The sequence below is a fragment of the Aspergillus tubingensis genome (genome assembly GCF_013340325.1).
Source record: "Aspergillus tubingensis WU-2223L DNA, scaffold_2, whole genome shotgun sequence".
NCBI lineage: Eukaryota > Fungi > Ascomycota > Eurotiomycetes > Eurotiales > Aspergillaceae > Aspergillus > Aspergillus tubingensis.
This window is the reverse complement of record NW_023336276.1, coordinates 862,799-886,496: the sequence shown is the minus strand read 5'-3', so window position 1 is coordinate 886,496 and position 23,698 is coordinate 862,799. Positions and strand designations below refer to the sequence as shown.

Here is a 23,698-nt window from a genome sequence, read left to right as displayed (position 1 = left end):
TTGAGGTAAAGGCTGGAGCAAGACAACAATAAAAGCCATGGATTCAGTGCTCCCTTGACTCTCTGCCTGATGTGTGTGTATACCTTGTAGCACTGCAGCTGAAGGCGGTGATAAGCATGCTGACTGGATTTAAGTTACACGCCGGGATGATCCTGGTCACTCTCTCCCACAAAGAGAGGCTATGTTCAAAAGCCACCCCTAAGCCGGCTTCTGTTTGTCCCACTCTTATCTCTTGTTTGACATACTGTCACCATTCCAAATCCCCATCTCTACTTTGTACTCTGATTCTGAACGTTTATCATGTCCTTGCTCTGGAATTTTGGGGTCGCTGTCTTGCTGTCCGTACTTTGGACGGCAAGTGAAGCTATCCGTCGCCTTTACTTCCACCCCTTAGCCCATATTCCCGGCCCCCGCCTTGCAGCCCTGACATGGTGGTATGAGTTCTATTTTGACGTTATTCAGCCTGGTCAATATGTGTTCAAGATACAGGAGCTTCACACAAGATATGGTATGTTAAGCTCTGCTTCATGTGTGAGCCCCACTGACGATTGTAGGCCCAATCATCCGTATTACCCCAGATGAGGTTCACATTAATGACGTCGGCTTTTTGGACACTATCTACGCCCCTTCAATGACCAGAAGGGACAAGTATGGCTATCAGCTGAGGAGCCTTCGCGTCCCAGGAGGACTGGGCACAACCACCGACCATGACCTGCATAAAGTCCGTCGAGAATCTCTTGCGCCCTTCTTCAGTAAAAAGAACATTTTGCACATGGAGGGGTTGATCTCAGACAAAGTAGACCAGCTAAAGCAATTGATATCCACCCATGTTGCCGAAGGCACCCCAGTCAACTTGTCAGACGCGTTCTTCGCATTCTCCAATGAGTAGGTTGACCCGTCATTCACTCGGTATCGAGGCTAATTGCCCAGTGTTGTCAACAACTTCCTCTTCGCACACCGGACAGATGTACTTGCAAGCAAACCGAAAGCCGCCATCCTCCGCCAAAACAGCAAAGAGCTCTTGATGGGGATCAATATCAACAAGCACTTTCCGCAAATCCCCGATTTCCTGGAGTCGCTCCCTATGTCTATAAGCCGCCCAATGATGCCTCCAGGCCTTGTTGATCTGCTTGCCCTATTTGACGTGAGACTCCGCACCGAGAATATATACCAACTCTAACATTTCAATGCAGCGCGTTCGTGAGGAGATTTTCATGATCACAAAGGGTAAAGAATCAGGGGTAGCTGTCAAGAACAAAATTGGACCAACCGGCAAAGAGTCAGTGTTTGATTCATTACTGGACAACCCAAACCTGCCAGCCTCAGAGAAAATGCCCCTCCGGTTGCAGCAAGAAGGAGCCCTGCTAGTTCTAGCGGGAACTGAATCGCCAGCTCAGACACTTAATATCATCTTCTATCATCTCCTTGCCAACCCCACACTTCTCGAGAAGCTTCGCAGGGAGCTCCGTGCCGTCCCTATACCCTCCTCATGGACCCAGCTCGAGCAACTTCCGTATTTATCTGCAGTAATCGAGGAAGGCAATCGGCTTTCTTTTGGCGTCACGGCTCGGTCCGCACGTATCGCTTTCGAGCCGCTGACCTATACGCCTTCCTCGTACGTCTCCTCGACCTGTCCACCCAGCACCAAAAGCAAGTCGTACACAATACCGCCAGGCACTCCAATATGCACCACGACTCTGAGTGCACACACCGCGGACGCCGTCTTTCCGGATCCTTTTGTCTTTGACCCGGAACGTTGGCTCGGTGATGCTGGGAAGGAGCGACGAAGGTTTCAGATGGCGTTCAATAAGGGAGGGCGAAAGTGCCTTGGGATGGAACTCGCGCGTGCGGAGCTATATCTTGTGGTCGCAGCCCTGGTTCGTGAATTTGACATGACACTGTTCGAAACCGATGCCGATGATGTGGCGTTTCTGTATGATTATCAAGTCGCCATGCCGAAGATGGGGTCTAAAGGGGTGAGGGTGATGGCGAAGTTGGTTCATTGATTACATTCGACAGCTACCGGAAGATTTTGGAGTTTAGATGAGCTAAATACTGTTGGGGGGACTGGTCAGAAACCACGGATCTATAGAGGATCATTCGATCCTACACTATTTGGGTCGGCTCAATTTCGGTTCGTGCCGCCAGTTCATTGCTATCAAATTGCTTATAACCACCAACGCCTAGCTCTCGAACGATGCGTCATTCAAATCATCGGTTTTACTAATGCCAAGTCGCGCGGTACATGCGCCGGCCTCTACCAACTATGGTTCGGTCAATGACTTGACACACTAATGCACAACTAGCTCTGTATGTCTCACTTTGTCCTCGAGACGCGGACTTTCCGTGGGTGGTGGGTCAATCAAATCGACGAACAGACGGTGGAGCTGCGTGCTAGGCGCTTATGTGCTGAGTTGATAAGACTCTGTGATTAGTTACTAGTTGCAGGGATGTAGACCCTTCCTGCCCCTGTATACCTGAGTCCGTAGGTGAACTATAGTGGTGTGGGTACCGATAGCCTTCTCAGCCTTTTGGCCGTAACAGTGCCTTAGGGCGCATCATTCATACATGACTACGCTAATTGCCAAGAGGAGATTGTTTGCTACTAAATGCTGCTACCTGCGCTGTCTGCCTACTTTGAACTTAGAAATCCATTTAATCCTAGCAAATGCAGCTGCCACCGTTCTAATGTTATAGCCTTGTTCCGAGCTTCGCTCCCCGTCTCCCCTCCTCCTACAATCACCACGAGACAATGCTTCCAAGCTCTCTGAAGAAAGCCGCCCAGCAAATTCTCACACATCCCCCCTATTATCTCCAGCTGCGCGCATCGAAAATCTTCATCCTTAGCCTGTTCGTCTGGCTCCTAATATTCTACTATTGCCGAATCAGCCTCTGGCGTGATCCACACTCTGCCTTCTTCCAAGATCGCCATGTCTACGAACTGGATTACAGCCTCCATCGTGAGCGTGAAGCCTGGCATTTTATCTCGCAGCACAACTCGGCCATCGATCCACCAGACTACGTGAAGAGTGGAGGCACACCTACTGCTTGTATTGCCATGGTCACCGTTCGACGAGACTCGGACCATTATTTCGAAGCATCTGTTGGCTCGATGTTGGAGGGATTGGATGAAAGAGAGCGGCAAGCATTGTACCTCAGTATCCTGTTTGCCGATACAGACCCGAGAGTGCATCCTAGTTGGGATCAGAAATGGGTGGGCAGGCTCGTGGATTCAGCGGATACTTATAATGTGTCGGAAGAGCAATTGCAGCACTTGCAGGATCTGGAGAGGGATAAGAACTTTTATGAGAAGGGGGTCTTGTGAGTTTATGAATATGCTTCTAAACCTTGGTTAAAATCCATCTGCTTCCAGGACCAAGCCAGCTAACAATGTGCAGCGACTATATTTACGCCCTCCGAACCTGCCAAGAAGCAAATGCTCCCTACACGATTATTTTCGAAGACGACATCATCCTTGCCACAGGGTGGTTTACGAAAACTTTGAAGGCACTATCCGACATTCCCCAACGGAACCAACAACCAGAAAATCCATGGTTATACCTCCGCCTTTTCTACACAGAAACCTCGTTGGGGTGGAGCGACTCCGACATGGCGTACAGCAACATGCCCCTGATATTCGGCCTTCTCATGCTATCTACATTCTCATCCTTAATTATGCTTCGGCGCACTCGCTTTGAGCGACTTCACCTTGACACCCTGAGCATCGTGGTTATCTCTATGGTGTGCGTTCCAGCCTTCACCGCGCTCGTATACATGGCCGGGAAATACAATTTAATGCCGCTTCAAGGGGTTGTTGAGATGAACGAGTTTGGATGTTGCACTCAGGGCTTGGTGTTTCCGAGGGAGAGTGTGGATGGTCTTATCGAATTTCTGGCTGCCAGAGTACATGGTCAGACGGATTCCATGATAGAGGAATACGCTGATCAGAGCCAGTTGATTCGATATGCTCTGGCACCGCCTCAGCTGCAGCATGTGGGATTGAAGTCCAGCCGGAACAATCTTGACATCAATACGCAGAGTACGTGGGCATTTTGGTTTGAGACCAATGATCCGGCCAGATTGAGAAGGGACCATGCTGCACTTTTGGAAGATGACGAAGTGAAGAGGCTGTTGAACATATAGACCATATTATCTGGATAACCATTATAATGTCATGAATATCTGTGAAATATATATTGATTCATATTGGACATGAGAAGAGTTGAAACTACCAGCGCTCGGGATGATTTCGTACCATGCCAAAGTCCAACAAAGTTTCCATCGCAGTACAACTACTTAGATCTACTGACGATGGAATATCAATATTCAACAGTATACCGACATAAGTCCATCACAGTTTCCAACTTTGTGCAACCGTTCTCATGAAGTCAGATAAGTTCGAGCATGTGGTTGTGAAACAAATGCCATCCGTGCAGTGGGGACACAGGAAGCTTGAATCTGACCAATATAGCCCGACTATTGACTACCGACTATCGGAATATAATATTCCAATCTCATAAACCTAGTTTGATTTCCCATCTTCCATTAAGCATCATAACTGCCTGTGATGATTTAATCCTATTCAGGAAGGGCCATGCAAAGTGTCCCCAGACCGCCTGTCTGATGGAGTATATTCCGAGTTGCTCCATTTGGATAGGATCATCGTTACGATAGGCAGGAAATCAACATGTCAAATGTCCAACCAAGGGCGAGATGCAGCACAGACACTTGGCTGGCCTCTGCGACTCTCCAATGCTTTTTCCCTGGTGGGTCTGCCCCATAACAACCGCCAGTCAAAGGCAGTTTTTAGCTCATAAGGCGGGGGAAGCGTCCGTGATCACATGTGGCAGGTACTTATCAACCACAAAGCAACGTTACTAATCTTCATTTCATTTTCCTTCACTGCATTATTCTTTCTCCTCTCTAAAAGTACAACATGTCAACAACCACAATTGAGCTAGTTTCGCAGGGACAACAGGAGTCACAGAACCCAGTCCAACCATTCGGGCCGAGCACCGAAGATGCAATCGTACAACAGAAGCAAAAGTGGAATGATCCTCCCATCAATAGATGGCGCCTTTTGGCTACATTCATCAGTTTCACGGTTGTGGGAGCAAATGATGGTGTTTACGGAGTGAGCTCTCCTACAGTGAACCCCCGCATCAGCAAGAAATGACAAACTAATCACTCATGTTAGGCACTCGTGCCATATGTATGAGTTTGATCGGCTAGGTTTAATTCCTTGATCAGAAAGTAGCTGAAAGTCAAGTAGCTTCGCGAAGACTACAACCTGTCTACCACCGTGGTCTCTCTTATTTTCGTGACCCCATTTGCCGGATATACGATAGCCACGCTCATCGTCAACAAGATTCACATGACGCTTGGACAGCGGGGTATAGCAATTATCGGTCCCCTATGCCATATCAGTCCATATGCGATTATGGCCATTCATCCACCCTGGCCAGCAATGCTAGCTGTCTACGTAATTGTTGGCTTGGGCAATGGTCTCATCGACGCGGCATGGAATTCCTGGATCGCTGATATGGCCAACGCGAATGCTATGATGGGGGTCCTACAAGCATTTTATGGTCTTGGGTATGTGGCTATAGACAAGACCTCTGACCATCAATTAGCAATACTAAGGACCACTGCAGGGCAACCATAAGTCCACTGGTTGGGACTCAGATGATCAAGTCGGGTCTTCGCTGGAACTACTTCTACTACACACTACTTGGCGCATCCATTCTAGACCTAATGGTGAGCTCTACTCTATTCTGGGGAGAAAATGCGGCAAGCTACAGAGCCAAGAATCACAGAGGCTCGGATAGTGGCGGTGGAAGCAGAACTACAGAGGCTATGAAGAGTCCTATTACCTGGCTGATAGCCGTCTGGCTATTTGTGTACATGGGAGTTGAAGGTGCGCCAATCTACCAGATCGTTAAATCGAATGACCAAACTGATGAATGAATCTGATAAGTGTCGGTGGGTGGCTGGGTCGTGGACTTCATGGTCCAAGTCCGTCATGGCGAGCCCTACGAATCGGGTCTGATTCCAACCGGCTTTTGGGCTGGTGTCACCGTGGGCCGTCTTGTTCTCGGTTTTGTCAACGACTGGCTAGGCATGTTTCCCCTTCCCCTATCAAGGCCTTACTACATAAATACTGACTGCAATCAAGGAGAGCGAATTGCTATCAGCATTTATCTAGCCATTTCAATCGCCCTAGAGCTTATCTTCTGGCTAGTACCCCAGTTCATCGTGTCCGCAGTGGCTGTCTCACTGCTCGGCTTCTTCACTGGCCCTCTCTTTCCCGCAGCCATTGTTGTGGCGGCTAAGCTGCTCCCTAAGCACCTACATACCCCTGGAATCGGACTTGCGTCGGCGTTGGCTGGCGGGGGCGGAGCAATGTACGTCTACCTCCCTTACTTTACAATGGTCCACGACCTATTGCTGCTTGACCTCCCTTGCTAATCTTCCGCTCCGGCAATAGACTGCCCTTTGTCGCAGGTGCCATATCCGGGGCCCGCGGTGTCCAAAGCCTGCAGCCATTCGTCCTCGCATTATTGATTGCATTAATCGCTATATGGGTGCTGCTCCCTCGGAGGAAGCATCATGCTTATGCTGCTTGAGGCGGTGGTATAACTTCGTGGCTAAAATGAAAAATGAAGGTAGACCTGTAGAACGAAGAGGTATATTTACTATTATATTTTATACAGTTACGTGCGGACATATCTGTCTTAGAACCTTATACACTTTGTTACAAGATATTGTACTGCGCCTGTGCAGGACTACTAAACAATAAACTCTTCAAGTTCATAAGTATATTCAACTCAGCCGCAATTCCAATATAAATAGTTATATAAAAATTCCAGTTCAGAATAAAAGACCAAACCTAACTATTTTCAAATCATATATATATGTGTTCTATATAAGCGTAGTATATAACAACAATTTATTCCTCCTGTCACTACTAGCCGATGGGATGCGTATGAACCCCTTCGTGTCACTCTCTCAGCTCAGCCCTTGCACGGTCGCCTGAGCATTTGCCAAGGCCCTTTGGCATGTTTCCACCCTTCGCTTAACTCCTTCTGTACATTCGGGATTCTCTCCGGCTTCAGAGATTTCTCCCTCCACAGTGACCGTAGCATGTAAATCTCGGGTAATATGAGCAACCTCCTCGCTGAGCCTCTGATTTAACTGTTCAAATGCTTCGTCGATCATTTCTTCATAGTCAAGAGTAATATTGTCGGCGAAGTCTTGGAACAGACTACGTGAGCTGAGATGACGATTCATGGTTTGCTTCCGACGCGAATCACTTCCCGTTCCTATGCGAGCCATTTTGCATTAGCGCCAAAAGAAAATGTGTTTGACTGGAAGATGAGAGAGATAGCATACCACGTTGTTCCATGCAAAGGTTATAGACTGGACGCATAACACCCGCAATATATGAGCTCGCGTGTCCACCCACTGTGTCATCCATGATATTTCTGCAAATCAAATTAGTTCACCTCTCATAGTAGCATACGATTTCGTGCACAATACTCAGTGTCATCAATTAGACGTTCTATGGAGCATTGAAGAGCGTCCAGTATACACGTCCGTCTCATTCGGAGGTTCAGAAGCAAGTTTCCTAGAGTTTCCGGGGCCAGCTCCCGTTGCTCTGACAAGTCAATAGTCAATGACACCAGTCCTTTAACCCTTGAGGACGCTTGGGGAATGGCGTACCGTCTATAGAATCATGTACCCCTTGAAAAATCCTGGAGATTTCGTCTTCGAGCTTCTTACCCTCTTCTTCAAGCCAGTTGAGCACGGAATCCCACGCCAGAGATAGCTGGTCAATTCCCGAACCGAGAATCTCTTCGTTCCAGCATCGACGCGGTTGTTTTGCCGTTTCATACGTTCCGTAGTTGCGACAGAACGCTGCATATGTCATGTGGTGCCACTTGCAGGTAGCCAAAGTTAGGTACGAATGTTCTTGGGATACCGTGGGTCCCACTTACATTTGCCCATTCCAAGCTCGCCTCGACTGCATCGTCCCTCCAATCACGTCGACTTCGGCCTGTATGAAGCGTTATTTACTTAGGTCTTCATGACTGGGTTGTAGGTCGGTGCCTACGAATTTGTTGTGTAATGGCATCGGAAAATTTCCTCCTGAGGCTACTCTGTAATGAGTGTACCTGCGAGCCATCACGAGTTGTGCTCTACGCGAATTAGCAGTCATGGCATTTATAACTAAACAGCAGATAGTAGATGCAGTTTGGGAGCCTGCACCTAGACAGGGCAAAGTGCATTTGGATATTAGGACAATTACCGTACCCCTTTCAGACTGCTTTCGGCTTCAGTCAAGACCCGTCGCAAGACTTCTGCCCGGGCCATAGTCATGGTGCTAGTCCCTGCTAAGGCCCATTGCGTGATAGAACCCAGCAGCGCCGGTACTTCATGTTGGAGATAAGACACCGTGGCTCGGAACTGCGCATCTGCCGGCACTGATTGGCAGTACCGTCGAAGTTCTTGGATACCACTGAGTGCCAAATACCCATTGGCCTGTCGTGGATCGTCCTCTCGATGGTCAGAGTAGAGCTTATTGCTCACGCAGAATATGCGAGCCATTCCCCCCAAGGCATGCAACAAAGAGTTGGTCACAGATGTATTTCTTCGAATGACGAGGAAGTTCATCAACCTGGCAAGTTTCAGATTAGACTAGTATCTCAACTTAAAATAGCCAACGGAAGGGTTTCTTACTGAAGCTCAAGAGTTTCTTTCTGATCCCTGTAATGAATGAGATATACGAAAATTTGGAGTATCGTGCATCGGTGCCACTTACCTGAGGTTACTTTCCTCTGCAGCGAGACTCTGCATCTTACTTCCGTGCGCTTTTCGTCTGCGAGTACCTGTCTGCACGATCCTGCGATCGAGCTGCCGGATTTGGTTGTTCATATTCCGGATACGTACAGCATCTGCTGCAGGAGCGGTACGTGCCGTCTCTTCGGAATTGACGTCCTGGATTTCAGTCGTCACTTTCATGTCACCTAGATAATGAATCCGAAAAGCACTTACCTCGGAGCGAGTACACACAATGCGGATAGGTTGATCCCGCGCACATCGACGGATGATGTCCCTTATTGACTGATCGGTTGTACATCGCATAATATTACTCACAATAAACACCTCGTCGCAGCTGTGGCGTAGGTACCTTTCCGTCGCTCGCACCCGAGCGTAGTTTAAGTCGCGAAATCCTGAACATTGAGCTCTTAGCTTAATTCTGCATGACACCATTATAATACCTCGGTAAGATACCTGGGAGGTCGGCCAAAACTAAACCCGTGCGTAGAACGGGCGAGCGCAAATAGACCCTATATATAGATTAGCCACATAACGCAGCATTTGCTTATCATCACTTCTGATATATACCTGACCAACTTCACAAACGGCCACAGAGCAGGATCATCACCGTCATCATCGTTGGCCATCAGTCTATCAAGATGCTTCATGCATTGATCCGCATGGTGAGACACAACCGTATACTGTAGGTTATCACGCCCTCCTGGTCGGGTATCTAAGCCCGCCATGGCCCACTCCAGCAAGGTGCTCATAATTGTAGCGACGGCCTCATCTCCTTCCTGGGCAAGGAAGTCAATGTCCAGGTCCCGCTCATGAGGAAAGAGGGATTTCAAGGTGTCCCAGGCTCTTTTGGCCGCAACTTTGATATTCTCCTGCTCTTCCGACGTTCTCACTTCACGAAAGGCTTCGGTGTAGTATTTCCGAATGCTCGATAAAAGCTCCTCGAGGAGCTCACGGATCTCGTCATTGTCCATGAAATCTGCAACAACGGTATAGTTTTCTGGATAGGTATCATTTACACTCCGGAATTCGGTAACGACAGTGGTGCAGGCAGCACCGTCTCCGCTCTATGAGAAGGGTAGAACATCGGGTGTTAGTTTCTCATAGGTATATTATAATGATCTGTTTCAAACTCACCGACCGAGCCAAGCCCTCTTGATCTAGAAGTGAATTAATCAAACTGCTCTTCCCTGTTCGTACGAATTAGCCTCTCAACGTACGTGTATCAGCTATCTTTTCGATATTTACCAACACCCGAGTCGCCGATGAAGCCTACCGTGCGTGTCGCTGGGTAAGCGAATCGACTTGCTTCACGTGTCTTCTCATAAAGCTTGGACAAGTCACTAGTATTATCGTGGGCGAGGGCGTTACCGCTCATTATTTGTGTAAGACTCATTAGTTCACCCCTGACATCTCGCAGCGCATTCTGAAGTCGAATATCATAGATAGGCTCCTGAGGAAGAGACTCATGACGAATGTTGTAGGCATCCTCATCATCTTCTTCCGCTGCATCCCCCTCACTGTCGAGTGTAGAGCTCCTGTCGGAATCAGAAACATAACTATCTGCGTCTCCCAGATTTAGATTCCGGAAATGAGAGCTGACATCTCCCGAGGGCGAGGTTGGTGTAGGTGACCGTTGTTGGCTTGGTCGTATATAAGAGGGACCTATAGGGCTAGGGGTAGAATTGTGCAGATCCCGGTAGGTTGTACGATGGGCGCTGCGCGTAGGTGTTAAGCCAGAATCGTTATGAACTATGCTTGATTGATTGATTGGTGACTGTTGGGCTGCAGGAGAGATGCTATCGCTCAGATGGAGGTCTTCAAAGAGCAGCCGCGTGGTTGGCGTCATAGAGGATCGGCGACCTTCTAGGATAGCTGAGTTGAAGCCGTCGACGGACGAATTCGGGGTCAGGCATTCGGGGGACGATGGGCTGCAGGAGAAGGTAAACTCGACCGAAGGAAGAGGCTGATCTCTGTTTATAGAAGATGGGGTCGCTTCCGCGCTCCTGGTGGGAGTAGTACCGTGTTGATCCGTGGTATCAGCCATGACGCTGTTGTTGCACACCTGATGTCCACTCTGCGGAAAGTAGTTGTCGAGAATATCAGTGTGTCTGGGGACTCGTGATCATTATAAGAAAAGGAGGCTGAGCATGCGGGGCTTTGTACAGCGCCTATGAGCGTTTCATGTGGTGGAGAAACACTGCGTGGGAAAGAGCCGTCTCTGCTAGCCTCGGCGCCAAACATTCCTAGCCACAAGCACGCAACACTAGTCACCACGAGAGTTGCAGGGGTTCGGTCGCTTTAATTGCCCACCTCGGGATGAACTGGAAGTGCATTTGGGATAAGAATAGTCCTCCAACTTGATCCCATTGCTGCCAACGGATAACTCGGATACCTGGGTATGTAGGATCCTCATGCATTCAGTTGTAGCCAAATTACCGTTGCTGACCTCAACATGATTGTTACATTGTAGACCACCGGAGGCTCAGTTTGTTGCATGTTTTAGTTGCGGGAGCCAGGGCTGCCCATTAGGGGCTTCTTCTTAAAATGTCGCCGCTTTCCTGGATGGCTTCTTAAAGCTGGTGTTAGTTCGCTGTCCATTGTCACTTCCGTTCCAACCCGCCGTTAAACACGCTGCTGTCAATGCCGGTATAGAAACACTGGACTATAGGATGTCGCCCCTCGATCTCCCAGATGTGCGCTGGTAACCCGTCAATCCTTCAGGACACACTCTCCCTTTGTACTTACTGTTGGCGAGTCTGAATATGAGATAATAACCAGGACTGTCGATTTAGCCAGTCGGGGTTGGACGCTTAGACAATAGGGCAAAGCCGCGACGGCCCGGTGCAACCTTAAGAGCCACTAACCGTTCAAGCACTTTACTCAGTCCGGAAATACTACGAGTCAGCTGCCGTCCTACTCAGTACGGATTAGTCTCGACAGATATTGGTTCTCTTCTGGCACAGCCTTGTTCCATATCCCAATCGTGTGCTTTCACAATCATACCCCACGATGGTCGTGACCATTATCAGCAACTAACCATTAGTGATAAGTTATACCAAGTCATGCACGGCATGGCCGAGGGAAAGAGATTACAACTTGTCTAGTAAAATAGGGAAAGTGAACTAATTTTCGTGGCTCGGCCTACACTATACCACACTAATGTGTCTCGCTACCATACAAAGTTGCGGGGATGGTACTTAGTTTCGCTGGCCAAGTTCACACAGCCTCACGTAAGAAATGTGCTCTCTCCAGAAACGGTTGTCGTTTCTTAGAGGCCAAATCACCAAGCCCATATTCACGTGACTGCTCAGGCCATGAGTGGTTGACAATGATGATTTTGATCAGTTGTCCAGTATAATCCATTCCACCATTCAAGTCTAATATTCCATTTTCTCCTGAGCAAAAATTTACAACACTTCTTTCGAAAGCACTCCCAAAGCAATAAATAACTACTTCTGAAAATGAGTCTACGAACGAACAAGCCCCTCACCTGTGTTCTTTCCATGTAGGATGACCCGACTTTCAAGATAGATCCTCGGGTGCTCTTAACCTACAATTTGGTGTTAGAGTTATAATAAAACCCAGTAAGCAAAGAGTATATAGCAAGACAACATTATATAAAATAACTGACTCTCTTGAAGTGATTACATGCAGATCTTAGTAATTATTTGACATCACATAAGTGGGTAGGCCATGAATAAACATGGTACGCCACAGGTTCGACGTTGTAATATATAAAATGGAAGAGAGATTAGCACTATTTACCATGTGTCTCCATCAAAAAATATAGGTAGATCATCACCATCAATAACAAATAGCGCTGTAAGTTAGTTCGAGGCCAAGAACCTAGGATTTGATAAGATATATCTAAAGATAGCTTTTCGTTGTCTTTCCATCGATATGTAGTCTGCTATTTTAAGCTAAGTGCCTGCTGATGATTGCACTCAAAGGTAGCTTGACAACATCTGTTCTGTCTACAAGTCACAGTCACACTCCTTCCTACATCAATTTCTTCGACTATAAATATTGTGGCCGTTGTTTCAATAGCAGATAAATAGTGGCTTTTCGTTCCCATCATCTATGAACAGACATTGCTGGCTAGTAGTTAATTTTATAGCTCTTAATTCCAACTACTTTAGAGTTTATGCTGTCATATACCGACAATAGAACAAGAAGTGCTTTTTCTTGGCGACACCCGTTCATTTATTACCAAGTATATATATTGGGTGGTAGGGTATTTTTTTGCTTTTCCAACTCGGAGGGTTCGTGGGAGGTGTATACTCCATGTATGTGGCCATATGGGAAAATATTCACCGCTAGGCTCAATCCAATAATCGTTACAGCCATCCATGTGCGGTTGCCCCATTGCAAGATCGTATTATCAAATTACCAATCATAAGGGAATATAGTCAGTTAATCATGCGCCAGTGACGCAGAATTTACTTTCACGGAGGCTGCAGCTATTCCCTTATTCTACGTCCAACACTGACGCCCCTGATATATAAGGGTGCCTATTGTACGCGATGACTTCGAAATCAAGGTAACATGTTGTCTTCCCAGGATATCCAATGTTCATATATAGTATATTTCTTTCCCTTTGTCTACTGAGCCCATTATTTGGCAGAAGACAGTCGGGAAGCACGTTATTATATGCACAACAGCGAATATCACCGACTCCTACTTCAATAATAACATTTTCAAATTTCACTCCGGTGTCTTCAACAACAACAACTCCCGATGATTCGGACGATGGCAAGTCTGTTATCCTATATAAACCGGACGCTTTAGAACAGACAGAAGAGCCAACGGTACCCGTCGCCCAGTTCCTAAGAAACTTCGGCGACTCATATTCCCACATGCCAAAGACGGGCAAATAGTGAATACCTGCCCTCATGGCATTTCTGAACGCCCTTGCAACCGGCTTTGGCTATATAAATGTTGTGGCTGGATGCTGCACAGGGTATCATTTCTTAGCCAACTATGAAGCTAGCTGCGAAGAATGAGGCTCGAACGGACGGATATCTCGTCGACGGCAATGAGCGTCCTTCTTAATCTCTCATCGAGGTAAAATCGGTCACTTGGGCGAAACAGGACGCAGATCAATTGGGAGCTCAGATGTCGGGTTGGATTAGAAAGGAAGTTCTTCAACCTCACATTAACGGCATAAAGATACTCTGATATATCTCAAGATCAGCACAAAATATTCATAACCTTTGTAGAGTATAGTAACATCAATTGCCAGAGGCCCACATACACCGAACTCCCGTCAATCTTTAACTATGCATCAAATAATATGGACCGTGGGATACTACCATTTCCGGACCCACACCCTATATCGAGGTTAATATCACAAAGGCGGGGAACAGATTCATCATCCAAAAGTTGGAACAATCTGGTCGGCCTTTGACTTCTTATGCTAACTGTCGGGTTCTATAGTCCTAGTCATTATCAGTCCTGAGTTTGATCTGGTTTCCTTGCAACAACTCACATATACATCTTGACATTTTATGATTCAACCTTCAATGTTACTATATAATCCAGCGTTAAACAGGCCGATGAAACTCTCATCAGTTCTTAATGCACTCAGGCTGTTCATGATACTCCACTCTGTCCCATTTTCTAGCACTATCCGACATTAATTAAGGTCCTTTTTCCTTTGTCGGCCAGGTGAACTCTTTGTATAGATTGAATAAAGGAACCTTCTAAGATCTTACTCACATGCACACTCCCTGATTAACTAAGCCTGGTATGTAAACAAACAGCATTCAGTAGAGACTCGATGATACAGTAGCTTGAATATGCTTCAATCCTCTGTAAGCAACGGGTTATGTAAGTCTCGGTGCCAGTGAGTTGTTCAACTTGTCCTTTATATAACTGATGTATTCAACTACACTGCTTATGGTTTTTATGAAGTCGAAGAAGTTATTCCAAAGTACTCTCGTACTCATTTTTGACATTAAGTATACGGTGGAATGGGAGGAGTGCTAGTTCTCGCTTGTACCCATGACCACCAATGAGTAGCGGCAGCGCCCCGTATCGAGCGCTCTACACAGTAGTACTTAGCGGGACAAGACATCCAAACACCAATCATGTTAGGGATCATCATGATCAGCTCTGCACCCTTGTCAGTTTTGTCAGAAGTTAATCAGTATCCTGCCTGTTCCGTAGAGACCGTACTTTCGACACACTTTACAAAGTAAATATTCTTTACTAATTTCATGCCCAACTGACTGGTAGTGCGGTCTCAAAAATGAGAAGCAGACCCCCCTTGCCTAGATAGGCAGATTCAAAACACGCGAAATCAACGCGTACCGGATCTATGCATATACACAAGTATACTTTTTAGCTTTGGGTAAGAACTTGAACAGGCTCGAGTAACAAGAACGAGAATATGAGTCAAAAACCATGGCGGGGATGAAGTCTAAACAGATAAAGGTTCAATAGCTGTCCCCGTGGCTGGAAATAGTCCGAGCATGATTATTGGGGATGGGAGGGTTGGGATCCCCGGATCTGCGAGATTGATCACGATGGAGTAAAATGCAAGGGAAACCTGGCCAGCCACTTGTAAGTGATTGTTGGCAGTGGTAGATTATAGGTTGAGTTTAGGTTGGCAAGTAGGTGTCATGTGTTTCTTTGGTTTTTTTTGGGGGGGAGGGGAGGGGAGGGGGAAGGAAAGTAGGTTTCGGTTATTGAGTTCGGGTTGAGAGGTACGAGACTTTGGGAGGGTTAGGTAGCTCTTGTCTGCAGGGAGGTGAGAGATAGCTACGATAGCTACTCTGTAAGGTATAGTTTAGAGGGAGAGAATGAGAGAGGGGAAAGAGGGGAACACACATGCATAATTTGGATGCGGTGTACATGCCTACCTGCATTACAGACGGAATGTCATACAAACAACCAGACGGGCATCCCTGCTGCAAGAGACAAACCTGCAGGTAACAACAGCTGTGGTGGTGGTGGTTGAGAGTGTAAAGCGGGATACCAAAGTGTGGATTAGCCGGAAGAGACGGGAAGGTGTCGACCCAATATTCATGGCCATCCAATTCCTGCTCTCATTCAGCCTTGTGGGTCCGGCATCACAGGTCCATTGTTGAGTCACGAAGCCTACTCTGTACAAGCCATGTCGTCGAAAGGAATGGAAGAGAGGGAGGGATGGATAACCACGGAAAGGGAGGAGCAGGTGACTGCTGGAAACCGAGGAGGAGGGATGATCTCATTCTGCCGACCGTTCCGGGATGCGAGGATCTGCAGAAGTACAAAGCACGGCGGAAGATTTAGTCTTGCTGTAGCTCGAAGCTTCTCGAGAAGAGGAGGAGAGAAAGAGGGAAGGTGTGGGTGTGCATTGACTGATTATTGATCCCGCTGGAACCCGGCGGGTTGCACGATGGGAGGTGGCGTGGTCGCCATTGGTCTGTGCCGAAACTGGTGGAAGCTGCTTGATGACCGTTCGCTGAGTAAAGGGCTGAGTCACGGTGAAATCATACATTCTTGTATTGGGTTATTCAGTAAGAAGAAAACTAGATGATTCTGTTGATGGAATGATTGATAGAATGGAATGAATAATATAGGAAGAATGATGGAAAACGGTAGAAATGAAGCCACAAGGGAGTATTGAGTATAGAGATTAGAGAGGAAAGAAAAAAAAGACCGAAGGAAATCCGGCCAAGATCCAGACCGGGCGATCCCCCGTGACGCCAAGCCATGACGATGGAACTTGAGTGGCTTCACGCCCTCATTTCTTCAATCAATCAATCACCTTTCAGTCACGCAACCTAGAAAAAAAATTATCATGAGTTGACCAACAACATCTCGTCTCCCTTGCCTGGTCCGTTCCGGCTCTGTCCATCTGGCTCCATCCATCAGTCCATGGTCCACGCAGATCCTCACACTAGCCATGCCGGACCTGATCCCCACCCCGGCTGTGATGCAGACCCAGCTGCGTTGTTGCGCTTGTTGTTGCTGCTGCTGTGATGGCCATCGCGTTCCAACTCGGTCGGGCACCCCTCTTGTCCTAGGAACAGTATGATGCTGGCCCCTACCTTAGTAGTATACCTCTGTTGATGTGGTCTTCCTGCACAACTACGGCAATCTGGTCAGTGCAATCACACAACCCCTACTACCTTCCCGGCGCAACGACTGGTCCGCCTCGGAACTGACTTACTTCATGCAGAGGAAATTATGACGCATCTGGGGGAAAGCGCAAAAGAACCCGCCAAAGCTGGCTCTCCTTCCGTTGGCGTCGTTCAGCTTCCCTGAACAGGCCACTGCACAGGGCCAGAAAAACTTTCGGCTCAAGCTCCAGAAAAAAAAAATAATACAACATCCTCTGACGTAAAAGATACGCCCCGTTGATTCGGTCCACCATGCACCCTTCCGCTCTATCCATTCAAGCCGGCCAGGCGACATATAAAGAACCTTGTCCTGGTCTCCCACTCCTGGGCATTCTCTTCCCCTCTTCATCATCCATTCATCAGAGCCGGACCAACCAGTCTGTCAGTGGAACTGAGCTTCTCTTTGCGCCTCGCCCAATAAACTACCAGTTGCCCTCCTAATTCACTTTATTACCATCTCTATACACTTTCAGTCCAGTCAACCGCAGCCATGTTCTCCAGTACCGTGGCCCGTCCACTACAGCTGGCCACCCGGTTCATGCAGTGGGCCAGTGCAGTCATCGTGATGGGTATCACTTCATACTTCATCCACAAGGGACCTCGCGGCCAGCACACTATCTACTGGGAAGTCATTGTAAGCATGCTCCTACCCTTGATGTAAACAAGTCGAACCTTATCATACTAACCATGGATTAGTCGACCATGTCTGTTGTCTTCTTCCTGCCCGCCTTCATCTCGCCGTTCATGCCCAATGCCCTAAGCAAGTTTGTTCTGATTATCGATGTCATCTTCTCGTACCTGTATGTGCCATCCAACCATGCATGCTATGTGCTGTTACTGACCATAACCACAGCTGGCTCACAGCCTTCATCTTTGCCGCACAAGACTACAACTGGCACAACTGCGCCTTCAACTCTCCCCCCGGCCTGTCCTGCTCTAAGAAGAAGGCCAACGAAGCCTTCATCTTCCTGACCTTCATCTTCACCTTCTTCGCCATGTTCCTCGAAGTCGGTGCGCTCTGGGCCTACCGGCGCGAGAGCACCCCAGTCCGGGAGAAGAACACTGGTGGCGCCCACGGCGGTCCTGCTGACGCGCCTCTGGCCACAGCCTAGACTTCAGACTCTACCTGATAATGCCATCTCGTCGTGTGACGGCGACTACACATGCCAACGTCCTCTCTTGCGCAGCATCCATGAGTCTGCATCTACGTCCTGCACAGGAAAGAGAAGTCGTCCGTCTCCTGCGAGATGAGGATTCGATACCCCTTTCTTGTCTCTCTTTTATACGACCATGATACCACAGTTGACTTTGGCTTTGATTGAACATCTACCATTAATACTGATGATGTTTATACTTTTGATATCCCTGCATACTAATGTCCCTTCGTTAATGTCCGTACGACTTGAACATGCTTGAAACGACCTGAAGAACACGGAGTAGGTGGTGGGTGTGGATGTGGATGTGGGTGTGCATAGATGGACCGGGGTTGTGACTAGGATCGTTACTGTTACTAATACTATCTTTACTAATTACCACCATAATCTTGTCTTGTCATTCTTTCACACCTGCTTTCACTCTTTTCTACTGTATTTACCTCGCGCTATGCTGCGTCAAAGCCATCCATCCAATGTATAATAATAGTACGATAATAACATACAGTCTGTTTCTAAAATGAAGAGATATCAAACAATGTGGTCTTACCTTAAAACAATGTCATAAGATCATTGAGACTACAACCAGCAACTCGTACGTACAGCGTTAGTAGGGAGTATATTATTTATTCATGACGGACACACACTACTACTAACTCCAACCTGGTACTTCCAACACAGTAAGTAGTAGTATATGAAGTTCACCCTGAATCATCACTTCGTTTTCGACTGCATAGTAAATAGAACCAATAGAAACACACACACACACACACACACACACACACACACACACACACACATATATATATATATATATATATATATATATATATCATGAAGCAGCACCTTGCCTCAGCTACCAGTAACCAAACAATACATACATAAGTATATGGCTGAACTGAGAGCAATAAAATACTAACTTCTCGAGGGTCCTTAAGAAGTGATGTTGAAAAAGTACGGAGTAGTATAATAGTAACTTACTATACATGACTCTGGATTTATTGTTCTGTCTATCTGCAGCTGTGCTTATATCAGAGTAGTAGGGTGTACCAGCGCCTCATCAAAACACGCAATATTGCAAAAAGAGTCCGTCATGTCTATTCATAGTCTATCTATTCATTGCTTCAAAAGTCTATCCAAGTCGTCATCTTTCTTCTCTCGTTTCAAACAAGGGGTTCCATCTACGCGTACAATACCGCATACACCTGCATATTCAGCTGATCGTACATATGCATACACCCATCATGCACGTCCCAATCCCTGTGGAAAATCCAAAATACCCAAAGGGTCCCACTTCTTCTTGATCTCCTTCAACCGGTCCAAGGCATCTCCATAATACATCTCTGCCCAATCCTGCAAATACGGATCGATATAATTCTGATATGCTTGCCAACCACCCTCAGGATCGGCCTGGCGCACCGCATCCGCGACGTCGGAAAGCCTGTCAACTGCAGTCTCCCGTGCTGATGCATTTGTGAACCCCGGGAAATCCCAAGCATAGATTTGCGACATGAAGAGATTGTTTCGATGATTGAAGGCCATGGGCCCGACATTGTCATCCGGGGGAAGGGTGGTGACGGCACCTGGACCGTTCAGGTCGAAGGAGATAAAGGCATCAGGCCCGGCAGGCTGAATGGCGGAAAATATATTCGCGATGGAGGTGCTAATGTAGTTAGGGTGACCGTCGTCAAAGAGGGATTTGGCGTAATAGGGTTGTGGAACAGACGGGGAGTCGAGGTCACCCATGAGATTGGTGAGAGCGGAGACCCAGTTTGTGTAAAAGGAGCTGGTGGTTGTGAGGGGCTGAATGGACTGACGTGCGAGTGGGGAAAGGAGGCGGTCGATAGTTTTGTTGTAGGCGGCGGAATCGCCGAGGTATTGGCCAGTGAAGGTGCAATAGGCCTTAGGGGCCTGGTAGCCACCATCTATGATGAGTTCTCCACCCAGGGAGGTTGGAAAGCCGGCGGGGGAGGTCGCCGGTAGGGATCCGATCTCTTGTAGGGTTAGAAGGACCTGTACGCAGTCTGACTGAGTCGCGAAGCCAATGTTGTAGTTGACGATGGCCGTTGGAGCGGGCTCCATGCGGTAGGTGAACGACGTCACAATTCCAAAATTGTTGGAGCCAGCACCGCGAAGCGCCCACCAGAGGTCATCATCCTCGTCGTCCGTAGATGTGGTATTGGACTTTGCTGCCCTAGGGCTGATCGTTCGGATGCGGCCGGTCACGTCCACAAGCTCCAGTGAGACCACTTGCCATGAAATTAGCTGGGACCTTGGTGAAAGGACTCGAACAAATCATTCAACTTACCTCGGTCTACTAGCCATCCCCACTCGCGAGAGGTAAACCCCCAGCCACCCCCCAAACTGTGTCCAGCTACTCCCACCCCCGGACAGGTGCCATGAGGCAAGGCATATCCCGCGCGACCCATGGCCAGGGCCAGCGGGCCAAGCTTCTGACCCATTTGCACGGTTACCTCCTGCGTGCTCTCGTCCAGGGCAATGTCGGTCATCTGGCTGGAGTCAATGACGACTTGTCCTGAAAGACTGTACGCAGCATAGCCATGGCCACCACCACGGGTCGTGAGAGTGACCCGACCCTGCTCGGCTGCCACGCAGCGAACAGTAGCAGCAACTTGTTCCGTTGAATTTGGAATGACAACAGCTTGAGGATGAGGGTGATAGTTGCTGTTGTCTGCCACCGTGAGATTCGAGTACCCAGCATCCGTGGCGTACACAACGGAGGCGCCAGTGGCTCCTAGACAGGATTCAAGGGTTCTCGGCAGCGCGCCATTGCTGGCCGCTGCGGGGGTGGAGATGTTCCCAGGGTTCTGGTGTAGGGCTGCGAGTTGGTTGGGCAGCGTCAACAAGACTGCTGCCGTGAATATGACTGGAGGAGCCATGACGTGAATCGTAAAGGTGGGTGATACCGTGGTAAACAGGACCAAGGGGCATACCAAGGACTGGTGCAATGTCCTTGGCCGGTTTTCTTGGGGAAAAATCGAGGAAATGTAAGGGGTAGCGGTGTGCACTAAGTCAATTCGCGGTTCGGATCGGCGGGAAAAGAAATGGGAAAGATGCCATTTTATCAAGGGGTACGCTCATTCCGGGGGATCTGATGGGTCTCAGAGGCGCCGACAGATATAGAAGTCATTCTCAGATCTCTCCCCAATACGCCTTCCGCGGCTGTAACTCCACATACATTCCTTCCTCCGCATGCATCTCCTTATCACCAACCAGAGTCACATCTCCCCCTCTACTCTCCAAAATCTCATTTAATCGACGGATAAGAATATCGCCCGTCAGGCTTCATCTGAGACATAACCGCATCCCTGTCTATCCTGCATCGCCTTCGTTAAGGGTGCTTTGTTGACTGCAATGATCACCGTTCCAAAATCAGCCAATGTTCCTTTGCTAGCCCTTAGTCACCACATAAGCACAAGGTTTTATTGATACGAGGCCGGAAGTCGGGCAGAAGGGTGACCGATAATGAGCAGCCGGCAGTCTCGGCTCGCACACGAAACACGGAGAAACTACGTGAGAGGACAATGCCTCTGTCCACCGTCTATCTATCAGTTTGCCAATACGTTGCAAATAAGAAGACTTGCAAGACGAGGCAGGCACGCTGACATATTGCAGGGGCGGGAGGCTGTATGGAGCGGTCAGGACACCAGTTAGGCCCGACATCTGAATCCTGCGCGGCTGTGTAGTGATACCACACTGGCCAGTGATGAATCAGCCGCAACAGGCTCACACGCATACTTACGCTGTCAGCCTAGTATTTACGGTCGCACCAGAAGGAGCCATAAGACCTGATTCAGCTTATGCAGGAATTTGGCCCAACAAAGTGCCAAAGATGTCGTGACTCAAGAGCCAGCATCGATTTCTGGGCACATCGCGTAAAGCTCACAATAACACTGTTGGACATCGGGGCATCTGATATATCGAGTCAGCATCTTCTTTTCCATTTTGCACCAGATAGATTTCGCGGCACATACGAAACAGGCTGCTCAAGGAAGATGATATGCCAGAGCATCTCAAAGACCGACCCCGCCGCAAAGTTATCCATATCGGTCGCCAAAGCCCAGTCGCGTATTCGCACATAGTCATCTCGTGGCCGTTCCCGGATCCGGTCCCTTGTCAGTACAAATTGACCACAACAGACCCCACCGATCTCGGTAGGGACCTGGTCCCGCGGCACGGAGAACATGTCCATGTAGATAGAGGTGAAGTTGCGATACACCACGTTATGATTCGACTCCATGGCTGGATCAAAGGGACGCACGGCCACGGGACATCCTGGGCGGTGCTCACAGCGGAGATTCGCATACCCAGCCTTGTTCACGGCGTCCAGGCTGAGTTTTTGCAGTAGGGAAGATGAAGCCATGTCGCCAACATCGTTGTGCCACTGAGTGGCGGAGGCATGCATGAAAGCCGTAACATCCGCAAGGTAGTCGTAGTGTTCAATAATGTGCGTCAGGTATGCCATGCCCTCGCGGGCCTTGTTTGCCGGGATAGGACGGTATCCAGGCTCTTTGTCGGAGGTGTAGATGTAAGGTTTCCAACTTTCCAACTAGTGAGCATACCGTGACGATAATCCGACCGGGAGGAATTGAGTCTAGTACACTTACTGGGGCTTGAGAGCGTAGGCCCAGGCGACATCCTCAGAGCTAGTTTTGGCCAGAACCAATGCGTTCGGTTTGCGCCTGGCCGGATGTTTCTCGACTCGACCTGCATAGCGTTAGCTACCCTGTTGATTTCAATTCCGAGCTTGGGGAGGTGGAAACGCACTCAGAACTAAGGTGAGATCATCCTTCAGCAGTCGGATGTACAGTAGAGCCAGGAGCCCCAAGCAAAACACGGTGAAGCACCATGTATACAGGCGCCTGGAGCATATGGACAGACCCAGCGATTGGACCATTCTGTGTAGATCCCACTCACGGGGGAATAAATCGGGCTTCGAAGACGCTGGTGTCTTTGAAGTGATCTCACCCGAGGCCGTTGGGGAGGGAGTAAATGGGAGGGATGATGAATAGGCTCAGCCTTGCATGATGGTTCTCGCATTAAAGTTTGGAGACCCTGCAGCATCGGGGTTTGAGAATGGTGGCTTTGCTGGTCAGCGAGGCCGCACGCGCATTGCAGAGAACACCCGGCTCTGTCAAGATAAGTCTCCGACAGATAGCGGGTGAATTAATTGGGATGAAAGGTTGGAAGAATAATGACGATCGATGATGATGATGTTGACGCTGATGTTGATGATCGTCGGAGGAAAGCTGGCGAGGTCCGATTCGGAGGAGAACCCAAGCCGCGTGTCACAACAGCCGAGGGAGGAGGGGAAGGATTGGATTATGGGAAGCTGACTGACAGCCACTCGCCAACAAACAAACAAACAGAATTAATTAATTACTACTCACCCGCAGTTCAGCCGATAGCTTCAGCAGCAGATCAAGTGGAGCGATCGCCTAACAACTCTTTTTCTTTCTTTTCTTCTCCGCTCCACGACTGGAAAGACAGCGAAATAGAATGTTGACCGACGAGAAGATAGAAAGAATCTACAAGTCGACTAAGCAATAAAAGGGTTTCTTTCCGCTGGGTCCCGGG

The 23,698-nt window shown here is 48.4% G+C and overlaps 8 protein-coding genes across 8 annotated transcripts; 5 read left to right on the top strand and 3 right to left on the bottom strand.

Annotated features, from left to right (window-relative positions):
• Positions 1 to 300: 300 nt before the first annotated feature.
• On the top strand, positions 301 to 2,043 carry AtWU_00868 (cytochrome P450; the record flags this gene model as incomplete). Its single annotated transcript, XM_035495983.1, has 5 exons — positions 301 to 508; positions 555 to 885; positions 931 to 1,144; positions 1,194 to 1,976; positions 2,020 to 2,043. The coding sequence occupies 5 exons, from the start codon at positions 301 to 303 to the stop codon at positions 2,041 to 2,043; spliced, it is 1,560 nt and encodes a 519-aa protein (XP_035351876.1).
• A 709-nt stretch (positions 2,044 to 2,752) lies between these two features.
• Positions 2,753 to 3,325, top strand: AtWU_00867 (uncharacterized protein; the record flags this gene model as incomplete). Its single annotated transcript, XM_035495982.1, has 1 exon — positions 2,753 to 3,325. One exon carries the CDS (start codon positions 2,753 to 2,755, stop codon positions 3,323 to 3,325), a length of 573 nt encoding a protein of 190 aa, XP_035351875.1.
• A 299-nt stretch (positions 3,326 to 3,624) lies between these two features.
• Positions 3,625 to 4,143, top strand: AtWU_00866 (uncharacterized protein; the record flags this gene model as incomplete). The annotated part of the gene is made up of 1 exon (XM_035495981.1): positions 3,625 to 4,143. One exon carries the CDS (start codon positions 3,625 to 3,627, stop codon positions 4,141 to 4,143), a length of 519 nt encoding a protein of 172 aa, XP_035351874.1.
• A 793-nt stretch (positions 4,144 to 4,936) lies between these two features.
• On the top strand, positions 4,937 to 6,626 carry AtWU_00865 (MFS transporter; the record flags this gene model as incomplete). The annotated part of the gene is made up of 7 exons (XM_035495980.1): positions 4,937 to 5,134; positions 5,198 to 5,212; positions 5,273 to 5,595; positions 5,655 to 5,917; positions 5,978 to 6,118; positions 6,176 to 6,404; positions 6,488 to 6,626. The coding sequence occupies 7 exons, from the start codon at positions 4,937 to 4,939 to the stop codon at positions 6,624 to 6,626; spliced, it is 1,308 nt and encodes a 435-aa protein (XP_035351873.1).
• Positions 6,627 to 7,008: 382 nt separating this feature from the next.
• Positions 7,009 to 10,885, bottom strand: AtWU_00864 (uncharacterized protein; the record flags this gene model as incomplete). Its single annotated transcript, XM_035495979.1, has 14 exons — positions 7,009 to 7,322; positions 7,393 to 7,484; positions 7,540 to 7,657; positions 7,723 to 7,939; positions 7,998 to 8,056; positions 8,114 to 8,198; positions 8,314 to 8,677; positions 8,740 to 8,766; positions 8,822 to 8,997; positions 9,055 to 9,233; positions 9,295 to 9,350; positions 9,409 to 9,905; positions 9,976 to 10,028; positions 10,087 to 10,885. The coding sequence occupies 14 exons, from the start codon at positions 10,883 to 10,885 to the stop codon at positions 7,009 to 7,011; spliced, it is 3,036 nt and encodes a 1,011-aa protein (XP_035351872.1).
• A 6,554-nt stretch (positions 10,886 to 17,439) lies between these two features.
• On the top strand, positions 17,440 to 18,061 carry AtWU_00863 (uncharacterized protein; the record flags this gene model as incomplete). Its single annotated transcript, XM_035495978.1, has 3 exons — positions 17,440 to 17,583; positions 17,646 to 17,749; positions 17,803 to 18,061. 3 exons carry the CDS (start codon positions 17,440 to 17,442, stop codon positions 18,059 to 18,061), a joined length of 507 nt encoding a protein of 168 aa, XP_035351871.1.
• Positions 18,062 to 19,342: 1,281 nt separating this feature from the next.
• Positions 19,343 to 21,000, bottom strand: AtWU_00862 (FAD-binding oxidoreductase; the record flags this gene model as incomplete). Its single annotated transcript, XM_035495977.1, has 2 exons — positions 19,343 to 20,349; positions 20,409 to 21,000. The coding sequence occupies 2 exons, from the start codon at positions 20,998 to 21,000 to the stop codon at positions 19,343 to 19,345; spliced, it is 1,599 nt and encodes a 532-aa protein (XP_035351870.1).
• Positions 21,001 to 21,963: 963 nt separating this feature from the next.
• On the bottom strand, positions 21,964 to 23,018 carry AtWU_00861 (DUF3431 domain-containing protein; the record flags this gene model as incomplete). Its single annotated transcript, XM_035495976.1, has 4 exons — positions 21,964 to 22,033; positions 22,096 to 22,662; positions 22,729 to 22,828; positions 22,889 to 23,018. The coding sequence occupies 4 exons, from the start codon at positions 23,016 to 23,018 to the stop codon at positions 21,964 to 21,966; spliced, it is 867 nt and encodes a 288-aa protein (XP_035351869.1).
• Between the last annotated feature and the right edge of the window lie 680 nt (positions 23,019 to 23,698).